Raw genomic sequence first — 15,233 nt, 5'->3', positions numbered from 1 at the left:
ATTTATTGATAAAATAAAGGTTATGGTTGTTTTAAAAATGAATGCAGTCTTTGAAAACCGTCTCATATAGAGGTCAAAACCTCGCAACGAAATCAATTAATATGGAATGTTTATAATCAATATGAACGGGACATTTCAGTTGGTATCCGAGCGTTGGTCTTAGAGAACCAGAAAATTTGCATTAGTGTGTCTTATCGAGTTTGTTAGGATGCATTAGTGAGTCTGGACTTCGATTGTGTTTTCTTTAAAAATGATTGCTTAACATTTTTGTTGGAAACTATATGTTTTTAACATGTGAATATTATGTGATATATTAATCTCTTAACGTGTTTGATATTATGTGATAGATGTCTACCTCTAGAACAAGTCCCCTTGACTCACCTAATAATAATGAAGAGTCAAATGTAAATTGGAATGATTCGTGGACTGATTCACAAGTTCCCAAAGAGGAACCGGAAGAAGAGTCGGAACCGGAAGAAGAATCAGAACCGGAAGAAGTAATAGAACCAGTGGGGGAAATAATAAAACGGTTAAGTAGAAGAAAATCATCAACCAACCAACCAAAGTTAATTATGGTCAATGGTGTTTCCGCCAAGGAAGCAAAGTATTGGGAGGATTACCAATTCTCCGATGAATCGGATCCCGACAAGGGTTCCGATGATGTTATAGAAATTACCCCAACACAATTTAATAAGGTAAAAGAGAACAATAAGGGAAAGAGTATAAAAATAGAGAAATTTGATTCCAAACACGATGAACTTTATATGTATCGTCAACACCCGTATTTCTTAAGTTGTGACAATAACCCGGGAACCTCTAAACCACCAGGTTTTTCTAAACCAATGTGGAAAACGACGGCTCGTATTAGGGGAACATCATATATCCCTAGAAACTTGGCAAAACGAACCAAAACCGAAGAAGAAGAAACGAGCGAGTCGGAATAAGATAGTTGTATTCGTTTAGTGTAATATATGTAATATAGTGTGCTTATGCTTTATGATATATGTAAAAATTGCTTGTATTAATAAGTATTTTTTTTATGAATCTAACTCTTGTCTATTTTACAGTATAAAAACACAAAATGGATAGACAACTCAATATTTTAAGAGACCTACCCAGAGACATGATTGATGAAATCTTGTCTAGAGTCGGTCAGAATTCCTCGGCACAACTATTTAAGGCGAGATCAGTTTGTAAGACATTCGAAGAACGTTCCAAGAATGGCTTGATTTATAAAAGGCTTTCATTCGAAAGATGGGGGATATCACATTGGGAAATCCATAAGTTACGATGTGTTTACTTTGACGCATATATTGCGGGGAACCCAAATGCTATTTTACGCAACGGGTTAAGAAATTATTTTGACTCAATATATCCGAATATAGGACTTCGTGATTTAGAAAAAGCGGCTAACATGCAACATAAAGAAGCATGTTATGCTTACGGGTTAGTAATGTTCGCTTCTCACCAAAGTGAGAACAAGAACATCGGGCTACAACTATTAAACAAAACGTTCCCACAAGTGACGGAGTCGGTAATTGGCGTAAGAAATGAGGTTTTTAGGTTATTACAAGACTGTTGGTCATTACGTAACCTTCATCCTTTTGACGACGTTACAACACATTGTCTTACTATCGGTCACAACAGTTATGTTACACAAAACCAAGGATGGGAAGTGGTATTAGTAAAACCAGAATGCATGACTTGTTTCTGGATGTATGAATTACGTGTCTTTATTGCCTTTGCTGAATGCCTTATTTATTAACTATAATTATCTTCGCAACTACTTTGTATCAAAGTTTTATGTGCTATATTTCATGCTATATGTAAAAAAAAAAGCGGTATTGTAAGTTTGCAAGTTATTGTATAAAGGTTTGAATATGATATTTTTTTTTTGTGATTAGTTTTTCATATAGAATTGTAGTAGTTGAAATGGTATGTTAGCTACTAAGTATGAACTTAACGGGTAGGTACTACCCGGATTAAAGAGTATAAAATGCTAATATGAAGAAAGAGCTTTTATAAATAAGTTCATATTACGCTACGAAATACTATTGACTACTCTTGATATTCTATATGATTAACTCGTTTCATTTGACTATTTTGAAGGAAATGGCACCGACTACTCGACACACCTTGAATATGAGCGAAGAGGAATTTCGTGCCTTTCTTGCTTCAAACATAGCCACAGTACAGGCTGCGCTACATACCAACAATAACTCCGAATCTAGCAATGCAGCTAACGGCGCAAGAAATCGTGTAGGATGCACCTAAAAAGAATTCACTGCCTGCAAACCTTTGGAATTTGATGGAACCGAAGGACCGATCGGATTGAAACGGTGGACCGAGAAGGTCGAATCGGTGTTTGCCATAAGTAAGTGTACTGAAGAGGACAAAGTGAAGTACGCTACGCATACCTTCACAGGTACTACGTTAACATGGTGGAATACCTATCTAGAGCAAGTGGGACAATATGATGCTTACGCACTACCGTGGTCAGCATTCAAGCACTTGATGAACGAGAAGTACCGTCCCAGAACCGAGGTCAATAAGCTCAAGACAGAACTTAGAGGGTTACGAACCCAAGGATTTGAACTTAGAGGGTTACAAACCTAAGGATTTGATATTACCACGTACGAAAGACGATTCACAGAATTGTGCCTATTGTGTCCGAGAGCATTCGAAGATGAGAAAGGGAAGATCGACGCGTTTGTGAAAGAATTACCGGAAAGAATCCAAGAAGATATAAGTTCACACGAGCCCGCCTCCATACAACAGGCATGTAGAATGGCCCACAAACTAGTGAACCAGATTGAGGAAAGAATTAAAGAATAGGCGGCTGAAGAGGCCAATGTGAAGCAAGTCAAAAGAAAGTGGGAGGAAAACGGTGATAAGAATCACCAATACAACAACAACATCAATTATAACAATAATCGCAACAACTATCCCAACAATCGCAACATCAATCGCAACTACAACAAACGGCCCAACAACAACAGCAACTACAACAATCATCCCAACAACAATAACAACCACAACAACAACAACAATCAGAAGCAGCTATGCCAAAGGTGTGAAAAATATCACTCGGGGTTCTGCACCAAATTTTGCAACAAGTGTAAAAGAAATGGTCATACGGCGAAGTGTGAGGTCTACGGACCAGGGGTTAACAGAACGAAAGGAACAAATGGTGTCGGAACGAGTAATGGCGGAGCAAGAAGTGTCGGAGCAAGTTATGCCAATGTAGTTTGTTATAAATGTGGAAAACCGGGCCACATTATTAGAAATTGCCCGAACCAGGAGAACACGAATGGACAAGGCCGTGGAAGAGTTTTCAATATTAATGCGGCAGAGGCACAGGAAGACCCGGAGCTTGTTACGGGTACGTTTCTTATTGACAATAAATCTGCTTACGTTTTATTTGATTCGGGTGCGGATAGAAGCTATATGAGTAGAGATTTTTGTGCTAAATTAAGTTGTCCATTGACGCCGTTGGATAGTAAATTTTTACTCGAATTAGCAAACGGTAAATTAATTTCAGCAGATTATATATGCCGGAATCGAGAAATTAAACTAGGTAGTGAAATATTTAAGATTGATTTGATACCTGTAGAGTTAGGGAGTTTTGATGTAATAGTTGGCATGGACTGGCTGAAGAAGGTGAAAGCAGAGATCGTATGTTATAAAAATGCAATTCGCATTGTACGAGAAGAAGGAGAACCCTTAATGGTGTACGGAGAAAAGGGCAACACGAAGCTACATCTTACTAGTAATTTGGAGGCACAAAAACTAATAAGAAAAGGTTGCTATGCTGTTCTAGCACACGTCGAGAAAGTACAAACTGAAGAAAAGAGCATCAATGATGTTCCCGTCACAAAAGAATTTCCCGATGTATTTCCGAAAGAATTACCGGGACTACCTCCACATCGATCTGTTGAATTTCAAATAGATCTTGTACCAGGAGCTGCACCAATAGCTCGTGCTCCTTATAGACTCGCACCCAGCGAGATGAAAGAACTACAAAGCCAACTGCAAGAACTATTAGAATGTGGTTTCATTCGACCAAGCACATCACCATGGGGAGCTCCTGTTTTGTTTGTCAAGAAGAAGGATGGTACATTTAGGTTGTGTATTGACTACAGAGAGTTGAACAAAGTTACCATCAAAAACCGTTATCCACTGCCGAGAATTGACGACTTATTTGATCAACTACAAGGCTCGTCGGTTTATTTGAAGATCGATTTACGTTCTGGATATCATCAAATGCGAGTAAAGGAGGATGATATTCCAAAAACTGCTTTTAGGACGCGTTATAGTCATTACGAGTTTATGGTTATGTCGTTTGGATTGACTAACGCACCAGCTGTGTTCATGGACCTTATGAACCGAGTGTGTGGGCCATATCTTGACAAGTTTGTCATTGTTTTCATCGATGACATACTTATTTACTCAAAGAATGATCAAGAGCACGAAGAACATTTTAGAAAAGTGCTAGAAGTATTGAGGAAAGAAAAATTGTACGCTAAGTTTTCAAAGTGTGCATTTTGGTTGGAAGAAGTTCAATTCCTAGGTCACATAGTGAACAAAGAAGGTATCCAGGTGGACCCGGCAAAGATCGAAACCGTTGAAAAGTGGGAAACCCCAAAAACTCCGAAGCATATACGTCAATTTTTAGGATTGGCTGGTTACTACAGAAGATTCATCCAAGATTTCTCCAAAATAGCAAAACCCTTGACTGCATTAACACATAAAGGGAAGAAATTTGAATGGAAGGATGAACAAGAGAAGGCGTTTCAATTATTGAAGAAAAAGCTAACTACGGCACCTATATTGTCATTTCCTGAAGGGAATGATGATTTTGTGATTTATTGTGACGCATCAAAGCAAGGTCTCGGTTGTGTATTAATGCAACGGATGAAGGTGATTGCTTATGCGTCTAGACAATTGAATATTCACGAGCAAAATTATACGACGCATGATTTGGAATTAGGCGCGGTTGTTTTTGCATTAAAGACTTGGAGGCACTACTTATATGGGGTCAAAAGTATTATATATACCGACCACAAAAGTCTTCAACACATATTTAATCAGAAACAACTGAATATGAGGCAGCGTAGGTGGATTGAATTGTTGAATGATTACGACTTTGAGATTCGTTACCACCCGGGGAAGGCAAATGTGGTAGCCGACGCTTTGAGCAGAAAGGACAGAGAACCCATTCGAGTAAAATCTATGAATATAATGATTCACACTAACCTTACTACTCAAATAAAGGAGGCGCAACAAGGAGTTTTAAAAGAGGGAAATTTAAAGGATGAAATACCCAAAGGATCAGAGAAGCATCTTAATATTCGGGAAGACGGAACCCGGTATAGGGCTGAAAGAATTTGGGTACCAAAATTTGGAGATATGAGAGAAATGGTACTTAAAGAAGCTCATAAAACCAGATACTCAATACATCCTGGAATGGGGAAGATGTACAAGGATCTTAAGAAACATTTTTGGTGGCCAGGTATGAAAGCCGATATTGCTAAATATGTAGGAGAATGTTTGACGTGTTCTAAAGTCAAAGCTGAACATCAGAAACCATCAGGTCTACTACAACAACCTGAAATCCCGGAATGGAAATGGGAAAACATTACCATGGATTTCATTACTAAATTGCCAAGGACTGCAAGTGGTTATGATACTATTTGGGTAATAGTTGATCGTCTAACCAAGTCAGCATACTTTCTGCCAATAAGAGAAGATGACAAGATGGAGAAGTTAGCACGACTGTATTTGAAGGAATTTATCTCCAGACATGGAATACCAATCTCTATTATCTCTGATAGGGATGGCAGATTTATTTCAAGATTCTGGCAGACATTACAGTAAGCATTAGGAACTCGTCTAGACATGAGTACTGCCTATCATCCACAAACTGATGGGCAGAGCGAAAGGACGATACAAACGCTTGAAGACATGCTACGAGCATGTGTTATTGATTTCGGAAACAGTTGTGATCGACATCTACCGTTAGCAGAATTTTCCTACAACAACAGCTATCATTCAAGCATTGAGATGGCGCCGTTTGAAGCACTTTATGGTAGAAAGTGCAGGTCTCCGATTTGTTAGAGTGAAGTGGGGGATAGACAGATTACGGGTTCGGAGATAATACAAGAAACTACCGAGAAGATCATCCAAATTCAACAACGGTTGAAAACCGCCCAAAGTCGACAAAAGAGCTACGCCGACATTAAATGAAAAGACATAGAATTTGAAATTGGAGAAATGGTCATGCTTAAGGTTGCACCTTGGAAAGGTGTTGTTCGATTTGGTAAACGGGGAAAATTAAATCCAAGGTATATTGGACCATTCAAGATTATTGATCGTGTCGGACCAGTAGCTTACCGACTTGAGTTACCTCAATAACTTGCGAATGTACATAACACTTTCCACGTCTCGAATTTGAAGAAATATTTTGCTAAAGAAGATCTCACTATTCCGTTGGACGAAATCTAAATCAATGAAAAACTTCAATTCATTAAAGAACCCGTCGAAATAATGGATCGTGAGGTTAAGAGACTTAAACAAAACAAGATACCGATTGTTAAGGTTCGATGGAATGCTCGTAGAGGACCCGAGTTTACCTGGGAGCATGAAGATCAGATGAAGAATAAATACCCGCATCTATTTCCAGAAGATTCGTCAACACTTTCAACAGCTTAAAATTTCGGGATGAAATTTATTTAACGGGTAGGTACTGTAGTGACCCGAACTTTTCCATGTTCTTATATATTAAATGAAATTGATATTTACATGATTAAATGTTTCCAACATGTTAAGCAATCAAACTTGTTAAGACTTGATTAATTGAAATAGGTTTCATATAGACAATTGACCACCCAAGTTGACCGGCGATTCACGAACGTTAAAACTTGTAAAAATTATATGATGACATATATATGGATATATAGATATATATATATATATATATATATATATATATATATATATATATATATATATATATATATATATATATATATATAGTTAACATGATATTATGATAAGTAAACATATCATTAAGTATATTAACAATGAACTACATATGTAAAAACAAGACTACTAACTTAATGATTTTGAAACGAGACATATATGTAACGATTATCGTTGTAACGACATTTAATGTATATATATCATATTAAGATATATTAATACATCATGATATCATGATAATGTAATAATTTAACATCTCATTTGATTTAATAAACAATGGGTAAACAACATTTAACAAGATCGTTAACCTAAAGGTTTCAAAATAACAACGATGACTTAACGACTCAGTTAAAATGTATATACATGTAGTGTTTTAATATGTATTCATTCACTTTTGAAAGACTTCAAGAAACTTATCAAAATACTTCTACTTAACAAAAATGCTTACAATTACATCCTCGTTCAGTTTCATCAATAATTCTACTCGTATGCACCCGTATTCGTACTCGTACAATACACAGCTTTTAGATGTATGTACTATTGGTATATACACTCCAATGATCAGCTCTTAGCAGCCCATGTGAGTCACCTAACACATGTGGGAACCATCATTTGGCAACTAGCATGAAATATCTCATAAAATTACAAAAATATGAGTAATCATTCATGACTTATTTACATGTAAACAAAATTACACATCCTTTATATCTAATCCATATACCAACGACCAAAAACACCTATAAACACTTTCATTCTTTAATTTTCTTCCTCTAATTAATCTCTCTCAAGTTCTATCTTCAAGTTCTAAGTGTTCTTCATAAATTCTACAAGTTCTAGTTTCATAAAATCAAGAATACTTCCAAGTTTGCTAGCTTACTTCCAATCTTGTAGAGTGATCATCCAACCCCAAGAAATCTTTATTATTTACAGTAAGATATCTTTCTAATACAAGGTAATACTCATATTCAAACTTTGATTCAATTTCTATAACTATAACAATCTTATTTCGAGTGGAAATTATATCTTACTTGAACTTGTTTTCGTGTCATGATTCTGCTTCAAGAACTTTCAAGCCATCCAAGGATCCTTTGAAGCTAGATCAAATTTTCTCATTTCCAGTAGCTTTATCCAGAAAACTTGAGGTAGTAATGATATTCATAACATCATTTGATTCATACATATAAAGCTATCTTATTCGAAGGTTTAAACTTGTAATCACTAGAACATAGTTTAGTTAATTCTAAACTTGTTCGCAAACAAAAGTTAATCCTTCTAACTTGACTTTTAAAATCAACTAAACACATGTTCTATATCTATATGATATGCTAACTTAATGATTTAAAACCTGGAAACACGAAGAACACTGTAAAACCGGACATACGCCGTCGTAGTAACATCGCGGGCTGTTTTGGGTTAGTTAATTAAAAACTATGATAAACTTTGATTTAAAAGTTGTTCTTCTGGGAAAATGATTTTTCTTATGAACATGAAACTATATCCAAAAATCATGGTTAAACTCAAAGTGGAAGTATGTTTTCTAAAATGGTCATCTAGACGTCGTTCTTTCAACTGAAATGACTACCTTTACAAAAATGACTTGTAACTTATATTTTCGACTATAAACCTATACTTTTTCTATTTAGATTCATAAAATAGAGTTCAATATGAAACCATAGCAATTTGATTCACTCAAAACGGATTTAAAATGAAGAAGTTATGGGTAAAACAAGATTGGATAATTTTTCTTGTTGTAGCAACGTGAAAATTGGTAACAAATCTATATTAATCATATCATAGCTAACTTATATTGTATTATACATGTATTCTAATATATATTATGTAATCTTGGGATATCATAGACACGTATGCAAATGTTTTGACATATCATATCGACCCATGTGTATATATTATTTGGAACAACCATAGACACTCTATATGCAGTAATGTGGGAGTTAGCTATACATGGTTGAGGTTGATTCCAAAAATATATATACTTTGAGTTGTGATCTAGCCTGAGATGTGTATACACTGGGTCGTTGATTGATTCAAGATAATATATATCAATTTTTTTCTGTACATCTAACGTTGGACAACTAGTTGTAGGTTACTAACGAGGACAGCTGACTTAATAAACTTAAAACATCAAAATGTATTAAAAGTGTTGTAAATATATTTTGAATATACTTTGATATATATGTATATATTTGTTATAGGTTCGTGAATCGACCAGTGGCCAAGTCTTACTTCCCGACGAAGTAAAAATCTGTGAAAGTGAGTTATAGTCCCACTTTTAAAATCTAATATATTTGGGATGAGAATACATGCAGGTTTTATAAATGATTTACAAAATAGACACAAGTACGTGAAACTACATTCTATGGTTGAATTATCGAAATCGAATATGCCCCTTTTTATTAAGTCTGGTAATCTAAGAATTAGGGAACAGACACCCTAATTGACGCGAATCCTAAAGATAGATCTATTGGGCCTAACAAACCCCATCCAAAGTACCGGATGCTTTAGTACTTCGAAATTTATATCATATCCGAAGGGTGTCCCGGAATGATGGGGATATTCTTATATATGCATCTTGTTAATGTCGGTTACCAGGTGTTCACCATATGAATGATTTTTATCTCTATGTATGAGATGTATATTGAAATATGAAATCTTGTGGTCTCTTGTTACGATTTGATATATATAGGTTAAACCTATAACTCACCAACATTTTTGTTGACGTTTAAAGCATGTTTATTCTCAGGTGAATATTAAGAGCTTCCGCTGTTGCATACTAAAATAAGAACAAGATTTGGAGTCCATGTTTGTATGATATTATGTAAAAACTGCATTCAAGAAACATATGTCGATGTAATATATTTCTATTGTAAACCATTATGTAATGGTCGTGTGTAAACAGTATATTTTAGATTATCATTATTTGATAATCTATGTAATGCTTTTGAAACCTTTGTTGATAAAATAAAGGTTATGGTTGTTTTAAAAATGAATGCAGTCTTTGAAAAACGTCTCATATAGAGGTCAAAACCTCGCAACGAAATCAATTAATATGGAACGTTTATAATCAATATGAACGGGACATTTCATCTCAGACCCGGACCCGGTTATAAAAACTCGTTCCAAACCCGGACCCGTCGGGCCCCCATTTACTTACGGGTAAACGGGTTTCTCCACATGTATTCGGGTCCCCATTTACTTACGAACTATCGAGCAACTGAGTTTTTTCACGAGTATTTAAGTCTTTTTTCGGGTGTACGGGCCGAATAATCGGGTATTCGGGTATACGAGCCGGGTAATCGGGTTTACGGACAGGGTATATGGATTCGGGTCTTTTTTCGGGTATACAGACCGGGTAATTAGGTTTGTGACTTAAACCATCCTCGAACCCCAACCAGCGAAAAAAATTAAAACCATCCCGGTACCCGCCATAAGACCCATTTACCCGGCCCTTACCCGGTCCAAAAATATCGGGTTTCAGGTTTTCCCATCGGGTACGGATTTTTTTTCCATCCCTAATGAGATATCAAAGTGCTTATTTTTGTGATTTTGTGAGTAAAAAACCTTTTTGTACAAATTAAGTTGGACCCGCTTACAGTTTGTGCATACGTGAATGGACTTCTGAGTTCTGATCCATGATAAATAACGAGGATAAAAATCTCGCGTTCGCTGTGGGTTAATTTTGGTCGATTGACAGTCGGTTTATTGAACGTTAAAATCGGTTAACGGGCTCAACTTTAAACTCATACGATGTGTTATACGCTAACTCTGCTTTGGATTGCATCAGATTTTTTTTATTATACTCCTCCACTAACACCGTTTGTAGAGAAAAATGATGATTTTTATGTTCTTTAAAACTTATATGGAAATGGAAATGTGGTTTTGATAAATTTAGTTGAGACGCCACATATCAAATACACAATGTGCATCCTTTCTAGTTATTGTTCAAAAGATTGGACTTGTAACTTACAAGTTTAAAAATATGATATTTTTTTATTTTATATAAATTCCTGGTAACCAACTCAATGATTATATATATGCTTGTTTGTTCTTCTATATTGATCTATTGAATTTCACACCAAGTATAATGATTAAAGAACCAAATATTCGTCAATCTTGTAAAGTATGTAAAATAATTTAGAGGAATTAAATATTCCATCGTTTAACAAAGAAAACATATATTCATATTCATTCATACTAAAAATGAAAGTAATATTCATTAAACGGGTAAATAGATCTAGTAAGTTCTTCATTTTTATGTTACTCGTAGAGATTAAATATTCTTATTTAGATGTAACAGCCTAAACTACTTTGTTTCGTAATTATTCTCGACTATTTCTAAGATATCAAGATATTTTGCTAGTAAAATAAAAACTTCGTACATATAATGTGAAAAATCAAGAAGTCAACCATTAGATCATTATGTATAGTGGATAGAAAATAATATTCATTGATTACATTATTTACTTTTACTAAGCTCAATCAAGACAAAACATCACCGTTTGATAATAAGATGTTTATCTTACAATAAAAACACAACTTAACATTACCCATAAAAAAAAATAGGGTGTATTACTGTATTACAACATTCACCTATAAAACTATAAACAAAAATATTAAACACGTACACAATTAACATCACCCTTCAAAAATTACAGGGCATGGGTCAATAAACTCTAGAGTGATCCCATTACAAGAACTTTTTTATATATTTTAGAGATATAATAGAAAGTTATATACTACTAGGAACTTATTGGTTTTTAATTGTACTTGTATATAGTAAATGTTATGATATCATACAGTTATTGTACGATGAAGAGGTGGTTTGGCTAACCCACGAAGCTTTTTTTCCTTAATAGATGGATCTTGTAGTAGTAACACTTTGTCATTGTTCATAACACCAACCATGTGTAAGTGTTCATAATCTTCTCTTTCTTTCCCTTTAAACAATATTCTTTGCTCTTTTGCCTCCAAATTTGTTACATTTGATAATTTCTTCTTAAGTTCCCCTGTTAAAACATGTAAAAATTAGCTTTAATTGATTAGAGTTTAACTTTGGAAATCAAAGCAAACAAACATAAAAATATCTTCATTCTTTTGGTTTACTATACAAAAAAAAAAAAAAAAAAAAAAAAAAAAAAAAAAAAGAGGTCAGGAGTTCAATTTTCTTCATTTACCGCTTATACTACTTATGTCATAATCCAATTAAGTGACATGATCATTGGTTAACTACACTTTATTTGATTATCCAAGATTAGTGTATAGTGCAAAAGTACTTACCAAAAGTTGAAGTTGGTTGAATTGATGTGTCATACCACTTTGAAACGGTTGTGACTCGAATAGTAATATTTACTTCCATGATACTTTCTCCAACAATCTCTCTTCGTTGCACAAGCATCCCACCGGGTCGAACTTCCCATTTAACTTCACCCATTTCCGTTAAATCTTTCCTCTTGTCATCACCGTTATTGTTGTCACCATTTCCATTACGACTGCCCACACTACGTAATCTTGAAAAGCTCCTCGATAGCCTCTTCGATTTCAATTTCATCATTTTTGATATAATTAACTAGCTCTTTTTGTGATCTTTGTTTGTTTTCTTAATGAAGTTTGATTAGTAGTAAGGTTGTATTTATAACTTAGAGGATACTTCTATGTATTAGGACAAAATGGGGGGGAAACAAACAAGACAAAAAATAATTGATTGATGTATATACGGGACGAATTAGAATGAGCCACGTCATCAGTTGAACATTTTGGGTGCACATGCACATGGGGGCGATTACGAACGCTTTAAACGCGGCTTTTGCAAAATTGCCGGGACCAAACACAAAATGTCGGCTCTAAAATGTGTTCTTTTAAGATTAACAATATGCATTAATAAATGTTTATTTTAATATTGGTAGTTAATAGTTGAAGTCATCATAACCTATCGACTCTTTAAAAATATCATCATAACAGTGTAATATTTAGTGATTCTATGTTTCCAAAATGTGATACTCCCCCGTCCCATATCTATAGTCCCATATCTATAGTTCATTATTCTTTTTTTAGATGTTCTAAATTAATTGTTTATTTCCATAAATGAAAAAGATAATGTAATAAATTCATTTTGTGCCCCTACTTTATACATGTAAGATAAAAAGATTGGTAAAATATAAGGGGTAAAACTGAAAAGTTAACGAAAAAGTACATGTGTCAGGTACTTTTTCTTAAACGATGTGTTTTTTTGTCTAAAGACAATAGATATGGGACGATGAGAGTTTTTAGAATGTCATATAATGACGTACGTCACGCCACGATGTGTCACGTGCAACGCGTGGCGCTTTGCTTACCATTATTAAGAACATCGGTTTGTTGAGCTTATAAAAGCATTGTCAAGTCAACTTGCTGAGTTGGATCAAAGTCCGAGATATCAGGCACATGGAGGACGTGGAGTAGGTTGTAGGAATGATCAAAAGATTCTAGAGGCAGTTATTGAAGAGTGGTCGCCAAAATAGCGGTTATTGGAAATAACCGCCATTTATCTATCTATAAATAATGGATCAAAGCCTCGTTTGGAGGTTAATCAACATTTACACACTCTAATCTTCTCATCATTCTTACCTTGGAGGCTCGACAAAAGACAAACAACACCACACCCTTCAAATCCAAACTAACCAGAGGAACACCTTCCGAAGGTTATATCACTTTTTATTCACTTGCACTCGAACCAAACATTTTTGTTTTGATCATTTGGCGCCATCCGTGGGACCACGAAAACGTCAATCTTTGCAAACATGATCTCAGGAGGTTTTGACTTACCGCCAGTCTCAGATGCTGATGAGGAACAATACGACCCCTTAAGACCCGATATCGAAAGTGGTTATGTGACTCCTAGTGAAAATGCTCGCCGAACCGGGCTTAACTTTGAAGATAACACCAACACCGGGCCAAACGTCTCAGGCCCAACCAGTCCATAAATCATTGTTAGCTCCAGCTTGAAAACAATCAATGGAGAGGAGGCCATATGTTTCTTAGCAAAAGGAGGTTTTGTCTTGCCCTCACTCACAACGGGAGAAGGGGAGAGACAAACTGGAACGTCGAAGGCGCCGACTCGTGATTCGACATGCATTACGCCTGAGTTTGGCAAGCAATCAGGCAAGACAAAGGATGCGCTGTGATGATCCGGAAATTTTCGAACAAATTTAAACTTAATCTTTATATGATTTCGACACGATAAGCAAAGTCTGTTAAACTGAGTCTCAATTTTTGAAGTGTTTCATATATTCATTTAACCATTGACTGTTCCCGACGATTCACGAACAATTGTTTGTAAATAAATAAATATATATAAATGTAAATGTTATTGAATTAAATATGCAAACTAACATACAAGATAAGTTGTTATTAAAATAAATATATGTATAGATATATATGATTTCTATAATTATTATCATATGTATATTGGAAAATATATAAAAGTTATAAATAGTATATGTCAAAATGTATTTTTATGATGAAAGAATATAATATATTAAATAAATATATATATACTTATATATATATATATATATATATATATATATATATATATATATATATATATATATATATATATATATATATATATATATATATATATATATATATATAAGACAATTATATTTTCATATTTAATATGCAAACACATATTATATAATGTATTTATATTAAAATATATAGATAATAAATATTCAACATATAATATCATACCATATGTATGGTATAACTATAATATATAATATTAATATGTTAAATGTATTTACAAAATTAAAAATATGATTATTATACTAATATCAATATTAATACTAATATTAATATTAAAATCAGTGTTAGTCATATTATTAGTTTAAATAGATAATATATAGATATGAAAGTTGATTCATATAATTTGTTATGATATTATTATTACCAATATTAATGTTATCCTTGTTAATATCAATATTACTATAAATAGTAGTAAAGTTATAAGTTTATTTATTATGATAAATATTAGTATTATTATTATTAGATATTATTATTACCATTATCATTAAAAATTATTATTATTATTATAGTTATTAGAAAATAACACAATTTATTATTATTATCATTAATAATATTATTGTCATTTTTATGATTATTAGTATTATTAGTATTATTATTATTATTATTAATATTATTATTATTATTATTATTATTATTATTATTATTATTATTATTATTATTATTATTAT

The 15,233-nt window shown here is 33.7% G+C and overlaps 1 protein-coding gene across 1 annotated transcript; it reads right to left on the bottom strand.

Annotated features, from left to right (window-relative positions):
• Positions 1-11,493: 11,493 nt before the first annotated feature.
• Positions 11,494-12,584, bottom strand: LOC139867651 (BAG family molecular chaperone regulator 2-like). The gene is made up of 2 exons (XM_071856017.1): positions 12,277-12,584; positions 11,494-12,005 (listed from the first exon to the last, which is right to left on the bottom strand). The coding sequence occupies exons 1-2, from the start codon at positions 12,548-12,550 to the stop codon at positions 11,791-11,793; spliced, it is 489 nt and encodes a 162-aa protein (XP_071712118.1). The 5' UTR covers positions 12,551-12,584; the 3' UTR covers positions 11,494-11,790.
• Between the last annotated feature and the right edge of the window lie 2,649 nt (positions 12,585-15,233).

This window comes from Rutidosis leptorrhynchoides, chromosome 9 (genome assembly GCF_046630445.1).
Source record: "Rutidosis leptorrhynchoides isolate AG116_Rl617_1_P2 chromosome 9, CSIRO_AGI_Rlap_v1, whole genome shotgun sequence".
Taxonomy (NCBI): Eukaryota; Viridiplantae; Streptophyta; class Magnoliopsida; order Asterales; family Asteraceae; genus Rutidosis; species Rutidosis leptorrhynchoides.
The sequence above is the reverse complement of the archived record's forward strand: the minus strand, read 5'-3'. Positions and strand labels throughout refer to the sequence as shown.

Excerpts from the sequence above, each read along its gene's own strand:
- LOC139867651 (XM_071856017.1), bottom strand. The coding sequence starts at position 12,550 with ATGATGAAATTGAAATCGAAGAGGCTATCGAGGAGCTTTTCAAGATTA. Across the intron at positions 12,006-12,276 it reads TCAACCAACTTCAACTTTTG|GGGAACTTAAGAAGAAATTA; the intron begins GTAAGTACTTTT and ends ATGTTTTAACAG.